The sequence below is a fragment of the Haemorhous mexicanus genome, chromosome Z (assembly GCF_027477595.1).
Source record: "Haemorhous mexicanus isolate bHaeMex1 chromosome Z, bHaeMex1.pri, whole genome shotgun sequence".
NCBI lineage: Eukaryota > Metazoa > Chordata > Aves > Passeriformes > Fringillidae > Haemorhous > Haemorhous mexicanus.
The window spans coordinates 82,534,178-82,558,970 of NC_082381.1; the positions used below are offsets into that span (position 1 = coordinate 82,534,178).

The window sequence follows — 24,793 nt, forward strand, 5'->3', positions numbered from 1 at the left end:
CCATTCCCCCTTGTCCTATCTGTACACAGTTTTGTAAAAAGTCCATCTCAGCTCTCTTGCAGCCACTTTAAATACTGGAAGGTGCTATCAGGTTTCCCTGGGACCTTCTCCAGGCTGAACAACCCCAATTCTCTCTGTCCATCTTTACAGCAATGGTGACCCAACCCCCTGATCCTTGTGGACCTCCACAATTCTGTTTTGACATGCGGCTCTACTGACTTGTTCAGTTTGTGCCAGCTGTTTACAGGTTGTTCAACAGTGAGACAAAGGCATCAAATAAAGATTTTTCTGTTCCTGTGGAAAAAAACATGGTGACATTTTCTCCATAGAATTTTTAAAGTTTGTCTAAAGCAGGACTTCTTGACAATTTCTCGACAACCTGGGGCTAAACTCTGTTACAGCAATTTATTTGGGATCTGCTTAGCAGATATATTTTAAAAGGTCATATAATAGTGGAATATCTTTCTGGGGCCAGACAGGATTGTCCCCCCAGGCTAGCAGTTGGAGAGCTCTAGCCGCACTAAAAAAAAGTGAAATAGAATGCAAATGCTGTGTTCTTACATGTTGAGTTTTGGGAAATGTTTTAGCAGCAAAGATGGAATTTTCTTACTTTCAAAGTTAATAAAATCTCTTATTTTCCTTTAGGAGAAAGTAATTTTTTTTAAATTTAAATTTATTTTCTCAACAAAAATGCCAGCTTCAGTAGACTTAGGAAAACAATTGAAAGGCCTGATTTCCTCTAATACCTTTTACATTTTTACATTGCTTTAAATCTGAAGGTCAGGAGGGTGGGAAGTTTTGAAAAACAGCATAACCTACCTGTGATAGTTAGCTACCTGTGCTTCTGTTATTTCTATCCTTCTGGAATTGGTGGATGTGGAAGCATAGTCAACATATTTGTCTGAGACCAGCAGTCACAGCAGGCACTCAGCTCTATGGAAAACTAGGAGAAATCCAGAGACTTGACACCTGGGATCCCAAACTGACGGGACCTTGGTATTTGTGTCTCAGAAGCAGATATAAGGTGACCAAGATTCACCAGCAATCTTTAATTCCTTCTTTTGCTTGTCTGTGTTCTTGAGTCAACACTTCCAAAGGAACACCTCCCTATTTCAGCCTTCAATATCCCACAGTTAGTTTTGGAGTTCACTTCACCGAGTAAGCTGATGTTTCTCCAAGTAAAACTCAAGAAAAGTTTGTGCTAAGACCCCTCAGCTCCTGCTTAACTCTCAGCCTCGACCTCACAGCACCTTGGAAGCAGCCCAAAATCCCTGCCCACGAATCTACTTTATGTGGAGAACCAGGCCCATCTGTCTAAGCACAGATGACAATTCCACTGACAAAGGTCCATTTCTAATCTGTGGATCTCCTTTGAGCATCAGTTTCAGTGTCACCTAGAGCTGTGTTGGTCTGCTCAACTTGTTGTGAGATTTATATATATGTACATATATATATATGTATAATTTGTATATAAAAAGCAGGTGGGCTCTGGATTCATTGGGGCTAATTCAGAGTTTTGAGTTCTAATTTGAATTTGCCAACTGCCTCTGCATGCCAGACTCTTTGTCCTTCATTCTTTTAGTGCTGGAGAGCGCAGCAACCCAGACACTCCTGGTAACAGGGAGGGCTGTGTCCCTCTCCTCAGAGGTCAGGGTTCCTTCCAACAAAAGGGAGAATAGCCTGTTCAGACTCTCTGTGGATGGGCAGGAGAAACTGTGCCTAGAGAAAGGGATGAGGTAAGAGATTTGGGAGGTGAGCTGTTCAGGAGGGAAAGGGGAAGGTAGCATGGAAAGAAAGCATAGTGTGGAAATTGAAAGTGGTTTTAAAATCAAATGAAAACTCCAATGAGTCTTAACTCTGGAAGTTTGCCTGAGAGACAGAATCCATATTAACTGCAAGTAACAGGGAAAAAAAAAGCAATAGTTTGTTCTGTTGCACTTCCCAGGGAGGGTATGCAAGAGGTGCAGGATGGCAGAGAATCAAAAATTACAGATCCCAGTGGTGGGTGCATGGCTTTGAGAGATCCCCTGTCTACCAGGTGTGATGGGATCAAATGTGGCAGGGTTCCCATGCTGCCACACTGCCAAAAGGGACCCTTAAGAGCCCCAACTTTGCAAAAGGTGGTATCCCAGTGAGAGCCCATGCATACATCGCTCCATGGCTGTTGGCTGGCTGAGCCCTCCCACTGTGCGTGCAGCTCAGGGTGTCCTGCCTGGGGCTCCTTCTATGCTCCAGCTGGTGGGATGGAGCCAGCAGTGAGGCCAGAGCTGTGGGAGCCAGGTGCAGCTTTCAAACCCAGTCTCTTAGCACAGCCTGTCAGCTGAGGCATGAGGTTACCTTGGCCCATCTCTACCTGCTAGGGTGCTGCCTCAGGTCCAGTAGGTGAGAACATGCCTGAATGTGATCTACCAAACAGACATCATCCCCCAGAAGACCAGGCTCTCAGCAGATGCTTGGCTCTTACCCCCTTGCAGTCTAATACATCATAGCTGCAGGAAAGCTGACCCTACACCTCTGTCTTCTCTTCAACCCCAGGCCTGTTTGTCCTTTGCCTTAGGTACAGAAATTCCCCTTCTGCAACATGATCCCTCTGCTAATCTCATAATTTCACCTATGCCCATCCCCATCCATTTTGCTCCTGCTGCTTTAGTAATTTCTGCATCCTCCCCACCTCCCTTTACAAGTGGGGTGTTTTCTGACCCCACCAGTGTCTGCAGCATCTTGCTGCTGGTGAGATGCCAAACCTTGACCTCTAAGCAGCACACACAACTCTGAGCATGAGACAATCAGGAGAGAAAGAAGGAAGGGGGAAAGTATTGACAGGAGTAAATTGAGAGAAATCATAAAGCTTAAGCAGAAAGAAAGCAGTTTGAAAGGTAAAGTATTCAGAGAAAGCCCTTTCCTGGATGAATCTAATTGTTTTGTTATCTTTACCCACCAAAGCATTTACTTTGGTTTGTCGCCCGATCCACAAACACTTTCGAGGAGATGACATTACCGAAAGGCAGGAACATCTGCATCAGCTCAGCATCCCCAAACTCCTGGGGCAGATGGTAGATAAACAGGTTACAGCCCTCTGGTCCTATCAAGAGAAAAAGAAGACCCATGAATGAAGAGAAATAGGATATGAGAAAGCACACGGTGGAGATTTACTTTGGCATCTTCTCTCTCAGACTGGTGAGTGGTCAAGCTAGGGAGCAGCCTGTAGACTCTCAGAGAAATGGATAAAATAGAAGACCAGGAACTCAAAAAGTCACCTAGAGGCTATTGTAACTTCAATCGCTTTCCCAGGACACCAGGATAAAATCTAGAGAGAGAGAGGAATGCGCCAGCACATGTGGTCATGGAAAGAACAGAACAGAGGAGTAAGACCAGAGAGAATGAAAGAATATGGTTCATAGATTTTATTTGTTCCTCATAATCTTATTTAACCTGCAGAGTTTTGGATGACCCACACTATCCCATGCCTCTTCCCAGTGTCTGCATGCAGAAGTTTCATTATCCTTCTTGAATCTGTGTGATGACAATACCATCACACAAATGATGATAATGAGCAGAAGGATATGCACAAACCCACAGGCTCATCTTGTAGTGTAGAATTTTACATTCATCCCCCCAGCTCAAATTAACCTGAAGACTCCCACAGATCTGGATAGTTAGTCTATGTCCTCCATTCTAGAGCATTCTGCAGGAGAGATTTTAGGTGGATTTAAATCCAAATTACTAGACAAGATCGATTGGCTTTTTTGCCTCAATCCTGTAACATATTCTCTTATCAATTTCAGAGGATGTTCTGGAAAACATCCAGAGAGTTGTCTTTATCTGGAATATGAAATTAAAGTAGAGACCCTCAAAAAATATTCTGTTGAAATTGTATTTTGGGGCAGAAGAGGGCAAACCTGCCTCTTTTCAAATAGCCTGTAATATAAATTTTCAGCCTGACTTTTATTTTTATGCATGCTGTCCTTGAGCAACACTCAAAAAGGTGTGTCCAAGTGGTGTTGTTAAAGAAAATTAGGCATTCAAAACCTTTGCAGTGTTCAATAGCAGAAAACTGTATACTTTGATGAGACATCATCATTTCATCATTTTATTTCTGAAGGTACTTCCAGCTGCTGCCCAGCTCTGCACTGACCTCGACAGGTAACTCCAGCTCTGCTTGACTCAGAGGGATCGAGATGAAGGGGATACATTGTGTGCCCTTTGCCAAAAGGGTTAGAGGTCAGAGAGAAGGAGGGTTTCCTCCTTCCCCATCGCCCATGTGCCTACAACCCTGTGACCTGACTCAGTCAACTTTCCCCTTTTTACGTCTGGGGCACAGTGTGGGGAAGGAAAGGGTTTTTTAATACTCTCGTTTTCTTCATCGGGCATAATTACAGTGTCATAACACAGCAAATTACAACTTTGCCTTTCCTGTTAGGGAGAGGAGTTCGTCTAGATGCTCCCACCTTTTATTACCCATTACTCATCCCCCCGGCTGGCAAGAGAAGTACGGCGAAGTCAGGATTCTGGCAGATGCCCATTTAAAGCTCATTAAAATTCCTGGGCCTCAGCATGATTGAAGTCACAGGCTCTCCACATTTCCTTTTGGATTAATGGAAAATGAAGCCCTAATGAATATTTGCTAAGCACAATTTTCCCCACTAATTTGCTAAAAGGACTGTCATGAAGGAACAGCTGATCCTTTGCATCTTGTGCATTTCCTAAAGGTCATGAGGATGGTAACAGGGTTTCTTCCAAATGGGGGGGATAGTGGTATAGTGGGATAATTAACTAATTAGGCACCCGGTCATCTGCTTAGCCAAATTACTTTTGAACCTCAGTGGCCCATAATCAGGCTCCCCTATTTCATGCCAAGCTTTTCCAGCTTCCCCCCACCTCCCGTCTGCCTCTTCTTTAGTCTTCTCATTGGGCAACTATTATCTTTCCAATCCTTGCTGCCATCCATTTCTGCACAATACAGAGTTATTGGCATAATAAGCTAGATATGAAACAGTCTGAAAGTGTTAAACAAACACTAACCCCCTTAGGTGTCTGTTAAAATTGAGAAAATTCTGCCCAGGAGCAGACCACAGTCCAGAATAACAGGGAAAAAAATTCATTCCTTCATCTGAGCGTGCCCCAGAGCACTTCTGCTGTGGGATTTGAGATCCACATTATAATAAAATGGGTAAAATCTTGGCTTTGCTGCAGTCGGTGGCAAAATTCCCACTGACATCACCAGAGCCAGCAGTTTGCACTGTAAAACTGGCCAATTCTTTAAAAAATACCAGCTGCATTTCCTGCGGTCTTGGATGTGCTGTGCATGAGTAGGGATTCTGCCTGTGTGTGCTGAGAAACACCTACCAAGGCATAAGGCAGACCAGGAGGCACACAACTTTAACTACACCACCTTTAGCCTGGGCTCAAGGAGAGAACAACCCTTAATTCACCTTGAAATCAACTTTTCCTCACATGACTCAGAGACCAAAAGGAAGACAGGGAGGGCATGAAAAAACAGGGACCATTCTCAAAGACCAGCTTGGCTCTAAAAGTGCCTGGGAAGCTTGTGCTGTGGCTTCCCCTACTGACCCAGACGTTCAAGGGGCACTCACTTTGTTTCCAGCTACAGAGGAGTTTTTCCTAACTTCCAATGCTGAAATCTTCATTTGCTTCTGAGGGAAAAAAAAACAACAAAACAAAACAAACAAAAAAAAACCCCAAAAACCAAGCCAAAAATGGGTAGTTTGATTTATTTTGTCACCCTCACTTATGAAATTACTGCCTTTAGAATTTAACAAGTGATTTTTTTGTTAAATCTGTCTGTAAGTTGCCTGTCACAGCCAGAGCCCTTGGTAAAGAACTCACCAAACAAGATCTGTCTTCTTTAGCCTTCCTAGCTTTTTTTGGATATGTTTTCGCCTGATTCAAGTTAATTTGGGCACTCCATAGAAGGCTGTGTGTTTGTGTGTATGGCTGTCTTGTTGTACACTTAGGTGTATTTTTAAGAAATCAAAGACAAGATCATAAGGAAGAAATTCTTTACTGTGAAGGTGGTGAGGTTCTGGAACAGGTTGCCCAGAGAAGTTGTGGATGCCCCATTCCTGATTGTGTTCAAGGCCAGGGAGGATGGAGCTCTGAACAGCCTCGTCTAGTGGAAGGTGTCCCTGCCCATGGCAGGCAGTTGGAACTAGAGGGTCTTAAATGTCCCTTCCTACACAAACAATTATATGATCCCATTTGTTCATCTCAGAATACTTTAAAGGTCTTAGTCAGTTCTCAGTGCACAAATGCAATGAGTTCTGAGGGGCTTGCTCAGGATGCTGGGACAACAGAAAAACCGCAGCTGACATGGAAAAATCTTAATAAAGAGTCCAACTCTCTTTTTGGAGAAAAAGTTCTGGTTTTGGGCAGAGTTAATGGATTATTGGAGATCACTATACTTGGCAATTCAGAGCTGAAAACAATAATAAAATTATTTATGACAGGCTTTACTTTTGTTTTCAAAGGGACTGTAGTGTAGCTTGAAATCTAACCCCCATGACACATCATCAGAAAAAATGAAGCTTCATTTCAACACTGATGTCTGCCCTGGCTCTTGGTTTTATGATATGTATACATTTTATGACATATATACATTTCTGTTCATTTATAAACAAGAAGAACAGTTAGCCTTGATTTGGACAAAAAAGCAAGAAAAGCTTTAAGGACTGTTTGGATGGATGTTCTGTAGATTACAGGCAAACTGTGCTGGATAATGGAAAAACCTGTGACTGAGGGCACAGAGCCACACGGTGGGTTCGGCTTGGCTGGACCTGAGCTGAGCCTTTGCTCTGCCCATGCTCCTCACACTTGAGATCATTGTCAGTTTTTTAGCCCAGGGACAGCTGCAGACCCAGCCTCTCCCTGCCTGCCCACCTCCTTCAACATAAGTGAACTCCACATACCTGTTCTGACATCAGCTACCCATCATTGCATCCCAGCACTGGGAGACAGTGTCATGAGGAAAGGCTATGATGAGGCTTGTTTTCCAACAGTAATTAAACTGGGCTAACCCATGAGGTTGTATGAAGTCAGGTTGCAGCACTTTGTTTAGCTGCGCACCTGACCTCTACAGCAAACACTCAGAGGATGGAATTTCATTGCCTCTTCTGCTTGCCCTGAGTGTTTGAACACAGCACAGATAAGAGTCACAAACTTGCAGCAAGGGGCTGCACATCCTAGTTTCAGAAACTACATCGAGATGAGTAATACAGACTTAAAACTACCTCCAAGTTTTGTGTGGTGGACATGGCCTGAATCAAGATAGTTTTGGATCAGTTCCACCCTATACACCCTGTCAGCTGCTGGCAGCCTCAGTGCTCATGTGGCAGTAATGACTCATCCCTACAGGAATGTTGCAGCAGCAAAACGTCCTGGGCTTGTTATCCAACTGGGATCCAGGAGTGGAGAGCTGAGATTGTCATTAACAATGTGATCACTGGTGTTATTGTGGTGGTAGGGCTGGTTCACTAACGAATCAATGTTTGTGCACATCCTTGCAAACCTAAAATACTCTTCTCAGCACTGAGCATTATTGTTATTATTGAATTCCCTCTCGCTGTGTTTTCCTCTTAAAGGTTAGAGATGCTTAAAGGTCTTGACCCTCTGCTAAAGGGGAGTGCTGTGCTTTACAGAATATTCCTCTAGCAACAAGCAGAGAGAGACACAGCCTCTCAGCACTGCAGGAAAATGAGGAACACTGGGAATGACAACCTGCACTGGACTGGTGGTTCATCTCACACGGCTGTCCCCCAGCCATCCTCTCTCAATGCCAGCTGCTCATAGGAAGGAGCAGAGTTATGAGACAACTTGTCCACTGGGTGACACTCACTCCTAACCCACAGAGACGCACCATGCCTTGTGAACACAGGGGTCCACAGGCAGAGGGTCTTCAAAGCATGCACCAGAGCTTCCCCCTGCTTCTGGTGGTTCCTGGCACAGCGCTTTGCTGAGCAAAGATCTGCTCGCCATTTTGTCCTGTGCTTAATCTAGCCCCAGTAAGTAATAAAAAGCAAAGTCCTTCAGCATGGGGGAAACATCTCTGTAATGATACGATAGGTCTGTGCATCTGTTCTCACAGCAGGGACATGTACTAGAGCTAATCAGGAGCTGGAAGTTGTGTTCCCCAGGAAATTCTGACATAGGAAAAAATTAATTCCAAATTAGATGGAAATGACGACATTTCTAATTTTCTTACAAAATGAGATTTCTCCCCCAAAGTAGTTTTAGATCATCAGAATGTTTTAGTCTGATGGTGTAATCTAGATTCATTTCATTTTGACTCTTATACTGTATTAAAATATTAAATGTAATTACATACATATAATAACACATATAATGTAGACTATGTCTGAATTAGTGATCTAATAGGGGATAAAATTTAAAATGTAACTATTTAAAATGATAGTTGCTAAGCTGGAGCACCTGACTTTAATGTCTCACTCAGGCAAGCATACCCCTCTTTCTTGACAAAAAGGAGCAGTTCTCCTTGGAGGACAACTGGAATGGAACCACCCAAGTGGGTTGCCTCTGAGGATTCCACTGCTCCCCACTGACTGTAAAGGAAATATTACATGGCACAGTTTTCTCCCAAGGCATTTACATGCAAAAATGGTAGATTCACCTCTCCTTACTCTTCATGTCTTCCGTGAAGCCATCCAGTCCTGTGGAGTAGATTACCCAGGCAACTCTCATAGTCATTGCAAAGAAATAGGAACTTTAGCTACAAGGTTTTTTTTCTCATCCTGATGTAGGGATTGTGCTCTACAAGGTCTGACTGATGTTTCCAGATTATCAGTAGAGGCTGAAAGGCTGAAAGGACTAGATCAGCTACTCTAAATATCAAGTCCTTGTTCTCCAAACAACAGGTGTCTGAAACGATGCTACTGCCTTTTAATGAAGGGCCCCTTGTGCTTTGTGTCCCGTAAAGCTCTTTATTCCAATACAATTGCATTTTTATCTGCATTCTTGTTGCTTGTCTCGAACAGAGGCCCTCACTGGATGTTAATGGCTCTGTTGCTAGCTGGTCTTTCCACGTCCCATGCACACCAGCATGCTTTCCTCCCAGGGCACTGAAGAGATCTCACCCTCATGGACAGTCCACCACAGTACTGCTGGTGACAGTGACACCATGCCACATATGGAAATGGAGAATAACTCAGTGGACCAGGCATTCAAAGCACTTGGGTGTTTAATGGATGCTCTAGATGCATGAGGAGGGGAACCAATGAGATGGGGATGTCTTGCTGGGGTCACAGAGGAGGACATCACTTATACTTACCTTCTCTCTGTTGCTGTGGGATCATGGGAGGTGGCTGTGGGAACGCTTGGCTAATCTGGCCATAAGCAGCAGGATAAGCAGCTAAAGGGGAGAGAAAGGGGAAAAAAGAAAGGACAGATTTCAGTGCTGGGAAGCAAGGAGCTTTCACTCCAAACCACCACACCAAGCCAGACGTGGGCTTTGCCCCTGTGTTTTGGCTCCTTGAAGGGCCACCTTGGGCAGCCTGAGGTGTGGTGTGAGAGCCATGGTTGTGCTCCAGGAGGTGCCACAGGGCCTGAAGCACCCTCCCTCCCTGCCTCCCTCCAGCTCCATCAGCAGTGGCACCCAGGGCAGCCATGCAGTATAAACGGGGGCTCTGCTGAGACACTCCCAGCAGAGATGTCCAACCATTCCATGAGGTGACAGGAACACGTTCACTCACGAGCTCAGGGCAGAGCTGCCCACGCTGACAGCTGCGTGCAGAGCACGTGCACACCTTTCCCCCACCTCACCTCTGACACCCTGATTAACTCCCATGCTCATAAAAACAGCTCACATGAGTGTTTTTCCCTTCATGTGCCCACAGGCTGTATAGGCACAGTTGCACATACACTCTCAGATATACATTTTCTTTCATGCCCGTAGAGACCTCCTCTCTCTCGCACAAACACAGTGGAAACAGTGAGCAGCAATTAAACAATTTTCCCCATCTCAGCTCCCCCACCAAGCAAACAAGGGGAGCCATTCACTACCACAGATGGTAGATGATGTGCCTTGCTGCTAAAAATACAGAGTATGGGTCGCCTGCAAGACCAGAGAGAAGAGGATAGGGGCCATGTGTGTGCAGAGGGGTTAATTAACAGCTCAAAGGGTTGAGTTGCTTCCCATCTATCAAACCTCACAAGCAATAAATGACAATAACTAAAACACCGGCAAATGAAGCCCTACATGGAGAATTAAATTAAGTTTCCAGATACAGCGCTGACACGAGATAATAGCCATTCCTCAGCAGGAACCCATGATTGCTCCAGTTACCACAGGAAATAATGACTTTGGGGTGGCAGCTTCCTCGCAACGCTGGCCATGGACACCTCGTGAGGGGAGGCTGAACACGGCAGGGTCGTGGTCTGCACCAGGTCACTTTGGTTGGTGTCAGTCCATCAACTGCAAAGGAGCTGCTCAGCACACAGGGCAGCTCGAGTGGAGGCTGAGCCACGGGGAGCTGTGCTGAAATCTGCTGGGAAGCAGGAGGATGTCTGGGTAGCTCTTAAGCAAGTCTCAGACTGACTAAGTGGGGCATGGCCAGTAGACACACCCCAATAAAACGGGTGTGTGCAGGCATCCCACTCCCTGCAGTGGCTCTGCAGGGTCTGGCTGCTCATCTTCCCTCTTTGCTGCAGCACTCAGCAGACCTGGTTTAGAAAGTGGCCTCCAAAGCTGTGGCCTGATTTTGCCCTTGTGCACTGTGCTAAGGCAGATCAGACTCAGTTCTACTGATGAAGCTTCCCTGGGCTGCAGGTCAGTGGGATCCTTTCCATGGGAAAAGTAGGAGCTTGCCTCCTTTGGGAGAGAACACCCTGGATGTCTTGATGTTTGTGCAAATTGAATCAAGGAGTCTGTGGCCCCCAGCTTGTCCTTGTATCAGTAAAAACCTCCCTTCCCTCAGCCCCCTGAGGTGTGTTCAGAGGGTAATGGCTTTAGAGAAGAGAAAGGTTTATTGGGAGAAAGTGTTAATACTAACGACCTGCGTACTGCTGCACTCCAGCGTAGGCTTGCTGCAAGGGGTCTGCTGCAGTAGGGCTCTGTGCTGTGGAGACACAAGAGAGACAAGGAATTAAGGGGTTAAAACATGATAGGCACTCTCCCCTCATCTTTTATCATCAGTATGTGTTACGAAACAGACAGACCCAGGGGCTGAGGGTTGAAGAGGAGCAGCTCACTTGCGCTATGGACAGGAATGCAGAGAACCCCCCAGGATGGCTAAGAGGGTTCTGTCCCCCAGCCATCCCCCTTTGAGATGTTGGAGCAGAGGACAAATAAACCTCTCTCCTCATTTCCCAAGCTTAAATTATGGATCTGCATTGATCATGCAGATTTTTGGCACTAATCAACCCCAAAGAACCCTCATCTTAAGCCAGGACTAACACTGTGCTAGATGCTGTGCAAACTCAGATCTCAGTGACAGCTACAGTCACATGAAACTTTCAATCAGAGCAGAAAACAACAGGGGCATAGCAGGAGGAAGGAGAAGAGAACAAAGCAATGGCTCCTGTCATCCCCACATCCCTTCGAAGGACTGTGTTGCTGCCAGGCAGCCCCCAGTGAGAGAGAAGAAGCTGCATGGAGGGGAGGGGGACACCACTTGTCTGCTCCAGGGAGGATGCTGTGAATCTCTGCATAAGGCATGCAGTCTCTTGCTGGCTTCAAAGTGTATTTTCTCTCTTTACAAGTGTGCATTCCTCCCCACTAAAACAGTTTATTTTTGTGAAACTTTGAAGTCTTGCTCAAATACAACCAAAGCTAGTTAAGAATTTTTTTTTTCTTTTTCTCCCTTGGTTGATAGGGAGAAAAAAGAGAGAGAAACGTGTTGGATAAGCTCTTTCTTTATCTGCATCAATAAAAAATTTAAAGCAAAGCTTGGCTAAACCTCCAGTCCAAATGTCACCTTGGCCCTAATATTTCACTTCTTCTAATGAGTTTAATTTGTATTTATTGGGACTGCACAGTTCTACATTTATGCAGTCCCTCCAACCTATTCCTTGTAGGATGATCCCTTAGGGAACTGCCACTTTCCCACATCCATCCCACCTTTTTTCCTTCTTACCCGCACAGAGGTGTGGCTGGAGGCAAGGCTTGGAGGATGCAAAGGTGGGGGCCTCTTGGAAGGAAATCTGGTGCCATACACCTATCCAAGGAAAGACACTGACTGTATGGCAAAGTGTGGGGGAGGTTGTCATACGTGAGTATTACATACCCAAGGAACACGGATAAAGTGTTTTCTTACAAATAGAAATACCAGCTTGAAACTTAACTTTAAAGATCACCATTGGTCATGATGCAAACTTGCAAGGTCTTACACTTTTCTCCCAAAATACAAGGAGGAATGGTGAAACGACCAAATTTGAGGTGGCAAACCCAATTAGCTGGCTAAGGCTTGGAAGCTCCTGTTCATTATGGATATGACTGGATCATGTGGATTTCGAAGTTGGGGTAGTCATAGGAAGAAGTAAGTGGGATTGTAGTCTTAGCTTGGAATGGTTTCCTAGCTGACTTTTGGCAAGTCCCTCAATACATGTGTATGTGAAATGGGAAGGCACTGTCTTACTGTAAGGATTTTCATTTTTTACAAAACAGTGTGAGGAGAATACATTAAAACCTGTGGGAGGTCAGTGGCAGGCAGACTAGAGATTCTACACTACATTTTTAAAGAGTATTTGTTCCAGGAAAATGATGGAGATAATGTTTGGAAAATATGTTTGTTTGTTTGTTTTTTTACTTACTACTTTCTTCTTGAAGAAGGAACCAACTAAAGTCTATTCTTTTTAACCTCTGCTTAAAACTGTTTTCCTCAAAAACCAGAATATTGATCATATTGTTCCACAAGAAAACTGAACAGCTCTGAAAAGTTGAGTAACACATCAGGGGGTTCCCTCACCCCTTTAGGAGAATGGATCATAATAACTTAGACCCTTCAAGTCCTGTCAGGCTGAAGAGATCTCCTGAGAGAGGTGAGGGAACCTTTGGTGAGAGAAGCAAATCTTTTTTAAGTATGGTTTTACAGGCTGCAGTGAAGGAGAGGATCTGCCATCTCTTCCCCAAAGGCAACTGTGCTTCTTTCATTGCACAGAAGAAGAAATTGTCCCTGCTGCTCAGGAAATGCATTTACAGTATTTCCTTCCTCCCCAGGTGAGGCTGATTTGGACATGATTGTTCTGCCCCCTGACATGCTGATAATTAGCAATGGCTGGTGCTTCACTGACACAAGAGGACTCACTGAGCAGGACCTGTCCTGTGGTCCTTTCCTTTATTCCTTGCCTTATCTGGGCACATCTGGGAGTTTCCTGACCTCCCAGCTATAGCTGAGTCTATGTCCTGGACACGACAATCTGTCTCACTGCAGAGCTGCTCTGCTTATTCCACCTGTGGATATCTCACCTGCCTTTGGAACCATACTTTGACCATCAGAGCTAAGGTATGCTGCTTAGGAAATATATGATGAGAATCCCCCACCTTTAAGGTTATTAGAGCTGGGTAAATAATTTATTTTAAATGTTTGGGATAACAGGCCATGAAATGCAGCCTTTCTGCCTTACACACTAAAGCTTTCAGAGTTCATTATTTTCCCAAGTATTTATGACTTGCCACCAAGGGTAATATCTAACTGAGTGTTTCTCACGAGGCTGCCTTGTGACCCAGGTCATGCATGGGGTTTCCTCTTGGCTCACAGCACATGCAAGCCAGTGGGAAGGTTACAGTAGCTTTGCTCCAGCCTGGGAATCCCTTCCACATGGGAAAAGAATATCCAAGTATCTGTTCTAACACACAGGGCCCTAAGTGACCTGACCATTCCTGGATGCTCTTGAAAGGAGAGTTGAAAGCACCGCTTGGGGGGAAGCAGCTCCTGACTTATGGTTCTGTTTTACTCTAGTCTCATATCCTGCCTTGGCCATTTGGGAAAAGCCAAAATTGTGGTGAGTCACAACCTGCAGGAATTTAACTTGGCACCTCTTAAAAGTGATGACTTCTCTCACTGTAGCACACGCCTTCCTTAGCTTGATGACTGTGTTTACTCAGCAAATGAAGATGTGATTTCAGCATAGTGGACATGTCTGTGCTGGCCTATGAAGAGGCAGGGACACAGACTCCAGGGCTGGCTGGACACCTTGCAGGAAGCCAAGGCATCTTGGGCACATCTTCATGCTGCTGCTCACCCTGCCAGATGAATCAGACCTAGCAAAGGGAGTAACTGCCTGTGCTCCAAGCTGTAGCACGGATGAAGCTGATATTAATCCAGGCATCTCAAGACACAGATAAGGCATTTGAGGAAGTTGTGGCCATGCTGTGTTCTGTAAAGTGACCGACAGCCCTCTTACATATTAATGACCTGTGAGGAGTTCATCAACGACTCAGTTATATGAAGTGTTCACAATTCAGATTCGACCTACCACAGGGGTTAGGTGTGGCTGGAGCCCACCACTTGCTAAAATTCAAAGTGATTGGAAGTTATGAGTATTTTCTGTATCTCAGCACAAGGAGACCATCAGGTAGGGTTGTTTTGCTCCTCCATAATGTACACATAACTTGAAGGGGTGGCCTTCACATAGATAATTATTGGGAGAGTTAACCTGCCTCAGTGACCCTTTCTCCCCATCCAGCTTACCAGTCTTCTTTGATACTGAAAATATTAGTTCAACACAGACATACAGGGCTGGGAAAACACCTCAGCTGCTCTGTGTGCTGTCTGTGCCAGGGTGCAAGCCTGCAGTGGCACACAAGGTAAGTAGGTCTATAAGGGCTGATAAGAGATGTAGATGGAGTCATAGATATCACAGAGCACCTTACAGCAGCTTTTGGACCAGCACCAGTATGTCTCTAAGTTGTATCATCATCCAAAGACCTTGAATGTGCTGACTCTGTGCAAATGTGCCTAGGGAGAACATCTGAAACAGATTTCCTTGTGGCCAGACCCACAGAGGTGTCATGTCCAACATACAGACATTTCTGAGATTAAAGGTGCTGTAATGTAAATGCTGCGGATCAGCTGGTGGAGGGAAAAAAAAGCGGAGAGGCTCCTGAGAGGCCAGAGGAGAACTATCAATCACATCAGCCCCACTGAAGTCCCTGTGGCCTTGCTGCTTTCCAGGAGCTGAGGATCTGGCCTTGCCAGGGCAAACTAAAGGTGTACCGTGAAAACAGATGCTAATAGTAACTTCATTTGGCAGCTCAGGGCAAGAGCCTTATCCCTGGACATCTCCTCTATATTAATTTGATCATTTCCATATCTCCATGGGAAAAATCCTGCTCAGATACAATTGTCTCTTTGCAAGACAGTCCTGGCCAAGATGCCACAAGGTGACCATGGCAGATAACCTTCCATAAAGCTGGAGACATAAAATAAGCCAATGACCTACTATATGGCCATAAATATAAATTTAACGAAGGCAGCACTTATTCATTAGGCAGAAGTCAAGAAATAACTCCCAAGTCCTTCAAAGAAAGTAGATCCCTTAATGTCACTTTACAAATCCTCTGCCTGATGCCAAAAACTAAGGATGATTTCCCAAGTCAGCATGAAATACAGGTGATTTAAAATTAACACCAGGAAACTTTTTTACTCCTGACATATCTCTAGATTGAAATCCAACTTTTTAAAGGGGCTTTCAGTTAGTGTTGGGCCTGACATTTAGCTTTTGTCAGAGAATGAATGGATGGAGGTGGCAGAATGAAGCACGTTGTTAAAAATAAATAAAATTGGTTGAAGTGATATTCTATAAAGAATCCTTTCTGAGGTGTCAGTAGCCTGACTCCAGTGTCTGTCCAAGACAAGCTGCTATATGGGTGCCCCAAGTGAAACTGGTTGTAAGGGACAGAGGGCTGGAGTCTTCTGTGGTATTCAGGGGTGTAAATCAGTAGGATCTGCATAGAAGAGAGTGGGCTGGTGAGGAAAAAGGATGATAGTTACAGCCTGAGCCAGCAAAGAGGCTTTCAAATGCCCTCAGTGGACTATGGGACCACCTCCTGGTCCCAGCTCAGGTAAGAGAAAGCCAAAGTAGTCTGCTCTCTGAAACCAGAGGAGTCCAGTGCTTCTGAAAGACAAAAGCAGAGCCTGGTGCATTTTTGGCTCCTAAGATGCTTTGTGATTTCACTTAGGTGGAAGGATTGATCTTACTCCTATGTGATATTCTCTCCACTCCTTGCTTCTGATTATTTGTGCACACCATGACTGACATGCTCAGTTCCATCTATTTCACTCTATTTTGCACAGATGGTCCTTATATAGGTCTGAAACAGCATGTTATGAGCTGGGTCCTCAGTTTGGTGCTCTGCCCCACCTATTCATCCCTCTCACTGTCCTGGAGGTGTTCTACACCTCTCTCAGGAGCTGCAGCTTGGCCACGATCCCCTTTGGGAAGGTGGGTGGGGGAGGAGGGCAATCAAAGAGAGGCAGTGCTGTTCAGTCAGTGTGGGGGGGTAATAACATAATGATAGGAAAAAAAAAATCTATGTGAAGGCCAGGATTAAAATAAATAAATAACTGAGTGGGAGGGCTCTATTCACCTTCTCCTTAAATCCAATTTAAATCACTCTCTTCAGCCCTAATCTATATCCATAATTATATCATTTCGTACAACAAGCTTGCGAGAGGTCTTAAGAAATTTATGTAGATTAAAATTCATGGGTGCCATAGTACAGATTCCATATTATTAAGATTGATTAGGACAGCTGATGCTGTGATTAAAGAAGCCAGCGCTTACTGTTGTAATTAATTAGGTATTCAGACACAACAATAACTGCAATAACAGAAAGAATGTGCTGATCTGGCAGAAAACAGAGGCTGATCCTGTGTTCTATAGTCTCGTTTTGCCATTTAGGGGTGGACACCACTCAGTTAAAGACATGCTGTCCCTCTGTCCCCCCCTACACATCAAAAGAGCAAATAAATCCAGGGGTTTTGTACCCTCTGCTTCACCCTGTTAGTAGGAAAAAGTCCTTTTGGTGGCATCCCCAGCTATCATATGTGCTTGCTTGGAACAACACGTGGACCTTCTATAAAATTCATACAGTTCAATCATGGAAACCAGGATTATCTTTATTATTTTCTTAATAGTCCCACCTCCAAGCCCCAGCCCTAATCAGATTCATTCTGAGACAGATGCTGAGAGAAAACATGATAGGAGACATGTCTGGCAATGAAGAGCTTCCAGATAACAAAGCAGGGAAGACACACATGACTCAAAAAAGCAGACAGGTGGACATGGCTAGTCAAGGTGACAAAGACTCAACAGCAAAGTCAGGACCAGACTTCCCTCTCTTTGCCAAAGGCCACAATCACATAAGTCAGGGCCAGGTTTAAAAAGCTCTTAAGGCACTCTAAAAGTCTGTATTTTGAGGCTGAGTTTAGGACAGTTTTAAAAATAGAGCTCAAGGTCTTAACTCACATAGATGCTACTGAAGACATCAGCACGGAGTCTGATTTGTGTTTGCACCTTCTTCCAGATCAGAGGAGAAAACAGTTTTGCTCTGGAAAGGCTCACACAACTGCTTTAAACAGCCTCATTCATTACAGCTGCAGCACGGTCATTGGAAGTACATGGCATCATTAAAGTGGTTTAGACTACAATTGAAGATGGCAACTTGTTATTATATTTTTAATGAGTGCATTCCTTCACTTGTTTATTTTATCAGTAAAGCGTGGTTTATGGCACATGGCAGATTGTTACAAATGGGTCAAATAAAAGCTTCCTAGTCATAATGATGTCTCAGGTGCTCACTGTGGCAGTTTTGGAACTGCTGATACAAAATATGAACAGGAAAGCTCTCACCTGGAGATTTAGGGTGGACAAACAATACAGAGCCAGAAATTTCCTGTAGTGAGGAACTTTGCCTCAGGGTAGCTGAGCCAGGCATCTTTCTAGGCCATAGTGGATGCCTGGACTAAATGTGGGGTTTGGTTTTCATCCTGGACCTTCTAAAGGTGCAGGCAGGTCACTCTTTTTTTCTTCTCCTGATTCACCTCCTCTCTAAACTCTTCTTGTCTACCACCTTTCAGGCCTGAAATATCAGCGCAGACATTGGGGTGTGGGAAGACAGTCCTTTCCTCTCCCTGCACGAGTGAAGCCCTGCTCTTGCCCAGAGCCTTCTGGATGGTGCCTGCCACAGTCAGGACTGGCACTGGACGCACTGGTCTGGAGCAGCAGCCTGTCCATCAGCACCACTGTTCAATGACAAGCTGCAAAATTAACTTGGGTAATGATAATAAATGCAGACGGAGTCTGAATGCTGTCTCTGCTGGCCGTGGGTGAAATTGGTTCCTGATATCTCTTTGTTGAACCAAGGAAAATGAATTGATGGTCTTGGTTCAGTTACAAAGTCATGAGTTGCTACAGAACAGGAATTCCCCTGTGAGGCACACCTTTTCTGCCTGTCTCAGTGGTGTCTTGGAAAAATGTGGGCACAAAAGCTTGGCTGCCCATCTGTACTGACAGCCAGTCCTCCCCAGAGAGGGCTGGACCTTGAACAGGGTATGAAGTGGAGATTGATGTCTTGCTAGCCCAGATGTATTGTGTGCTAAAGGGGAGTGGTGGCAGAGAAACTTGTGCTGGGTCTGCAGAGTGGAAAGATAGAGCCAGACCTGGAAGTGGTGACAAGTCAGAAACAGAACCACTGTGTGCCTGAAAATAACAAATGAGGTGACACACTTCTAATGGATTACAAAGAACTGAGAGGACTTAGCTTTTTTTTCCTCAGCAACCTAAATCCAGACCAAATTCACTAAATCAGTATCATAGAATATCCTGATTAGGAAGGGATCCATAAGGATCATCAAAATCCTGCACAGGGGATCCCCAAAAGTCAAACCACGTGCCTGAGAGCATTGTCCACATTCTTCTTGACCTTGTCAGGCTTGGTGCTAGGATTATATTCTTAGGGATCCTGTGCTAGTGCCCAGCCATCCTCTGGGTAAAAACCCTTTTGCTGATATCCAAATTTAATCTCCTCTGACCCAAATTCAGACCATTCCCTCAGGTTCTCTTACTGGTCACCAGAGAAGAGAACAGCGCCTGCCCCTCTGCTTCCCCTTGTGAGGAAGCTGAAGAACTCAGCACTCGTTAAAGCATTCCCTGTCAAAGGTTCCACAAAGCTGCCAAACTGCTGGGCCATCCCTGGCTCTGGACAAGTTGGACATCCTTTGGCCCAGGAGCAGTAAGGGGGTGGGACATGCTATGTGGTGTATTTCCACTTCTTTCTGGGCACATCACTAGACAGAAAACTGTGGAGCAGTCTTCAATTTTCTGGGAGATCTCCTTTATTCCTCCTTCCAGTTCTCTCATTTCACTGATTCTTTGGCAGCCAGTACCTTCTCTCTCTTACTTGCTACCCTTTGGTCTCCTGATTTTCCCATCTCTATGTCCCTCTTCTCTTACCAAAGAGGCTTTATCTTTGGAGTGGGAATTTTGTCTAGTCCCTCACAATGCAATTCGGCAGGGCAGGACCTGTTAGCAGAGAGCAGAATTCTGATGATGTGAGACATAACAGAAGCCAGTGCAGATGGTGTCTACTGTTACTGTACATCACACATGGCTACAAGAGAGGCTCTGCGTGGCTAAGAAGCTCTGGCAGAAGAGTGCAATCCCTGCTACTGTGACTAATGTGGAAATGGCAAACGCTCTTGTGCTGCTGCAAAGTGACTCACAAGATCATGGCACAGCAGATTATGCTCTTTGTCCCCACTATATATTGTGACACATTGCCACATTCAATAGCTCTGCAAACTGAAAGATTAAAGGGCAGGAATTAATACACAAAAAGGTCAACTCTCCAAAGGGGCTGAGACTAGTGGAAGGGGGAATACTTATTGCCTTGTTATTCACTCTGTGGCAAAAAGTGCACTGAGGCATTATGTACTGTCTGATCTTGGAGAAGGTGAGACCCTGGCTTGTAAAGGTTATGACTGCTAGGAATGGTTTTTTAGTGCCACTGCATGGATCCATAGCCTGACCAGATTAACAGAGAAAGCTAATTCCTGCAGGGACAGGGGCTGTGATCAAAGCCCTGGTGAATAGGGATGTTCAAAGTATTCATCCATTTGCCACAAAGGCATGGATGGTTTGGTAATCTGACTGAAATGACACCATGTACATCCCTTCTCCAGTCAAAGGGAATCTTGGAAAAAGAGCACAGGGGAAGACAGAGAAAGAAAAGGCTGGAATTACAGACTAAATACAATTATGTTATATGGACTTGTTTTTATAAAGACCGTGGTATTTGGAGTCCTTTGGATGCAGCATCAAAAATAAAATGGCTGGTCAGAAAAGTGAACATGTAGACAGACCGCACAATTAATGGAATTTATTAGGGTCTGAGTGATATGGATGTCATGCCTCTAGAGATGCTCATTGTCCTGTTTTGCTATTTTCAGGCAACAAAGAATATTCTGCTACAGGCTGTAATGGTGTGAACCCACATTTGAAAGGTTTTTTTGTGGAGTATGAAGGAGTATCTGAAAGCAATATTCAGGATTTAAGCAATATATGGCAAGTCATAATCATAGCAAGACTATGATTATGTACATAATACAGCAGCAGTCTTAGCCACTTTCAGAATGAGAGATACACCATAAAAGAAAGCTGTTTGGAAGATGCTGGCTTTGGATGGGGACTGTCATGATCTTCCCTTCTCTATAGTGTTAGTGCAATTGCCTGCTCAGCTGTAATATTTTATTTCTACCCTTGCATTTAGGGACAGAGCCATGCAGAACCACAGGGCAGTAAGAGATGCAATAGAGGAGAGTGAGAAAAATCCCATAATGATGGAACAAGCTGCCCAGTGATGAAAATTTCTTTCTAACCCCAAGCAATTAGTGGCTGGCTTATATCATAAAACATGAAGTTTTGTGTCCTATCTACATTTTTATCCAGTCTAATATGGCTGTGGATGTTCTCATTACCCATATAAATGTCTAATCCTTTTATTTTTCATGCTGCTAAGCTCCAGGACTGAATAAAGCCTGTGGCAAGGAGGAGAGGTTTGGAGAGTGCATAAATGCTCATGAGAAGGAACACAATTAGGTGGAGCAAATGCATGATGTAAGCTATGTGGACTTGCTTTCAGCATTTCAGGGACAGACAAAAGCATAATGAGAGGTGGGTGCTTGACCTGGCAATGTTTCCTTTACACCTCTGGTATAACTTAAGGTGTCACCACATTATGGGGAAGCTGAGCAATGAGAAAGACAAATATATTGCTGAAGTTACCCTGAGATAAATCCAAACTTTACACAGCTCAGACTGTTTGGATGTCAGCTCTGCTGGCAGAAGGGAGTCTCTCTGCCTGCAGCAAAGAGGAGCAGGATGATTGTCACCTTTCTGTGTGTCAGCCTCTTGGTGTTTGTGCAGGGACTTACTGGGAATTGCTGCCTGAGCAAGTCTCTCAGAAACTCAGAGAGAATCAGATTAAGGCTATTGGCTTTTATATAACCATGGATGAAATACCTAACTGATGGTATTCTTTAATTATGGGGTAGTTGGGGATAGTAAGAAAAGCTCAAGCCATTAATATTCACCTAGAAAGAACATATTTTCTCTGTATCCACAGTAATGGATCATCAAAATTGGCTAAAAGGATCTAAACAAACCAGAAAAAAAAGGACAGACATACATAGAAGTGGATGAATAAACAGAGAAATGATTGACTGGCAAACAGGCAACTGAAATAAATGGACAGAAGAACAGATGGCCATGTTTATATAACCTTAAAGACAGAATGCTTTCTCAGTGCTGTGGTTGAACTCACTGAACATACTAAGGGCTCTCTGCAGTCTTCTGATGACTCCAGAATCCCCCTGTCCTTACACTGCTACAACACATATATACATGCCTAATTTTGAGTACAGTAAGTCCCTTGATTTTAATTCTGCTTAGAGTTGAACTCAAAGTCCATGTTTGCAAAGTGTTTGTTGGGAGGAGGATAATTATTTGTCAAAGGCTTTGGTATTTCTATACTATATGTTACTTTTCTTTGTAGCTCATAAATTCCCCTATGATGGTGAATTTTCTGAGTTTTCAGGACTGGCTAAGATTGAAAGTATCATTTTTTGTTAGAGTTTTTTGGGCTTTTTGGCTGGAACACTGAGCTCAGTATTTGATTTCCTAACAGACTAGATCAATCTATCAGTTCCCCAGGGTAAAATATTCCTTTGCCAGCTGGTGATTAGGATCAATTAGTAACATTTACTTAGATTTTTTATTGCTGTGATTGTTACCATTAGTATGTGTACAGGAATGGTATAAAATGACTTTCTAGAGGAAGTGTATTGGAGGAGAGAGCTATCTCAAGTCTTGAGGATGCTGAAAAAATGTAGGTGCACATTAAGGATTGGTGATTGGTAATTACAGATTTAGACTGTTTGCATATTTGTAAATACAGGTATAGGGGCAGGTATGGATCCTTTAACCTCCCTCATCCATCTCTGACTGCCAGTGCTTGCAAAATCACTTCTGTAGTGCTGGCGTCTTCGAGCTAGGCACAGTGTGAATCCCAGCAGCAGCTCTCCTGCAGTGTGCCACCAAAGGGTGACCCTGAGCCCATTCAGCCTATATTAATGCAGTTTCACTCCCCAGGCCTGTTAAGGCAGCAGGATTTGTGTGCAGCAGGCATTTCGGAGGTCAACACCTGCTCTCTGCACACGGGAAGCCTCTTGGGTTGGCGGGCACGTGGACCCTTTGGATCATCCTCCCAGAGCCATCTGGCTGCAGGGGAATTCCAGCAGGAGATACCAGTGCTGGGTGCAAACAGGCTTAGCACAGTTCCTTCAAGGCTAACCAGAAGCAAGACCCTTGGGAGTGCTGCAAGGGGATCTGCCAGCATGAACTGCTCGGGAGTCAGGTCAATTTTCAGCTGAAGCAAAACATGCTGGTTGTCCTGACTGTATTCACCAGACATGCTATCCAGCAGATGAGCACTCAAATATTCAGCACACAGTTTTTCCACCTCCAACATGCCCTTGATGTTTATCATCCAGATTGAACCGTTTAACGCTGTAGCTGCATAAGACACAATACACCAATGCCATAATGAGCCCTGGTGGTGTGGGGTGTCACCCTTCTGAACCTGTGCCACAGGCTATTGCTGGGCAAAGCCTGTGGGTGTGGACAGTATCCCTAGGACTGAGGCAACAGGTTGTGGGCACAGGATTAGTCTGGCTTACCTGGATAAGGGTGAATGCCATTAGCAAACACGGCTTCAGCAGCTGGCTGCCCATTAGCCTGCGGCGGGAGGCCAGTGAAACCATTCACCCCAATTGGAGATGGGATGCTAGGCACAGCTGGTGCAGTTATGCCAGGAGGCGTGCTTCCACCTGAAAATGAGGAGGACACAAGGGCAGACCTGGTGAGTACTGGAAACAACAACTTTGCGGAGAAAACTGCTGACACAACAGCTGAGACCACCACCAGCAAAAAATACCCACCCGAGAAATGAAAAAACTCCCAAGCTGTTGAGCAAATAAGTGGACTGCTTGCAGTTGCTCCCCTTTTCAGAAAGCACTCAAGACAAGCTGGAAAAACCACCAAAAACTCTCAGCTCCAGCTTCCTACAGCAGTTCCTATCAGATTCTCTTTGGATCTCTGTGGGTGTACTGATTTCCAGGACTGCTCTGTCTGCACTCTCTCATGAATACACCTTTCATGTGCAAACTCATTCTGAACTTTCTCAGCACTAGGGATCCTTAAAAGACTTGTCAAGTTTATTTGTAGCCTAAAGGTAGCCAGTGATACATTTTTTAATGTTACTGTTTGGTCCAAACTTGACTTCATACTGTTTTAACAGATATCTCTCAATGAACTGGGGCAAAATTTGGACCAAATTTGTTCCTTTCATGGAAAAATTTCTTTCCTTCTTCTCAGATGCATCCTGTGGGGGACTGTAATGATGCTATTTCAGAAGAAGAAATTCATCTTTATGTTCTGAGTGGGATCTTGTCACCCACTGGTAAGGAATTCTTGAATTTCTGGGGAGAGAATTAAATCTGTCTGCTACCTCACTGTCTTACTCCTATGGATGTGTAAAATGGCTGGACAGTCTGTTCTTCTTGCAACATGTTCAGGATGATTTCAGGGACCAAAAATGAGTTTTCAATGAGCCTGAAATCATATTTTTCTCTTGCTAGGTGTGCATGGGAAGTTAAACTATCTTAACTTCAAAAATATCTTTCTGTGCCAGGGTATACCACTGATTGAAAGCACAATTTTTGCAGTAATCCCTCTTTTAAACCAATTGCAGGTATTTTCTTCACCATTGCAGCATTCCACGATGGGTTACTCCAATAACACCCTTTAACCACTGCTGAAATCTGTGTTGGTGCTTTAAGAAAGCTGCTAGAGATGCATGAGATATTTTAATATGTTCAGATTTGAGTCGTCCAAAAAAAAAAAAAAGCAGTACTTCAGCTCATTTCTTATACCCTGAGCAGACAAGCTGTTGCTTCCCCTTTTCTTATTTAAATGGTGTTGGCCTTTAAAAATGTCCTCTGTGGAGGTACAGGGAGCCAGCAGTGGCAACTGAAGTCCAAAGGCAATGCTCTTAGCATATGCCATCAGCTTCCAAATCACAAAGGCTACTTAAAATTTCAGTTGCCTTTCTGGATCTCTCCTTTATTTGCATAGAAAATGTAAATAATTTTTTTTCTAAAATTGCAGCAAGGGATTTGTGCTTGCTATTTTGTGCATGTCTAAGGAAGTTTAGGCATTTTTATTGGAATTCTTCAATTTTCTTCTTATAGAGGGCCCCCCTGGA

At 44.4% G+C, this 24,793-nt stretch overlaps 1 protein-coding gene across 15 annotated transcripts in view; it reads right to left on the reverse strand.

Annotated features, from left to right (window-relative positions):
* CELF4 (CUGBP Elav-like family member 4) overlaps window positions 1–24,793 on the reverse strand; it is a 696,270-nt gene that overhangs the window by 43,815 nt on the left and 627,662 nt on the right. For 5 of the 15 annotated variants that reach the window (XM_059873966.1, XM_059873964.1, XM_059873965.1 and 2 more), the window contains 5 exons: window positions 23,208–23,357; window positions 12,105–12,185; window positions 11,022–11,087; window positions 9,302–9,382; window positions 2,939–3,082 (listed from right to left, as the gene is read on the reverse strand). In XM_059873966.1, the coding sequence (XP_059729949.1) occupies window positions 2,939–3,082; window positions 9,302–9,382; window positions 11,022–11,087; window positions 12,105–12,185; window positions 23,208–23,357 (522 nt within the window). The remainder of the gene's footprint in view (window positions 1–2,938; window positions 3,083–9,301; window positions 9,383–11,021; window positions 11,088–12,104; window positions 12,186–23,207; window positions 23,358–24,793) is intronic. The other 10 variants (XM_059873977.1, XM_059873976.1, XM_059873972.1 and 7 more) reach the window with 6 other exon arrangements.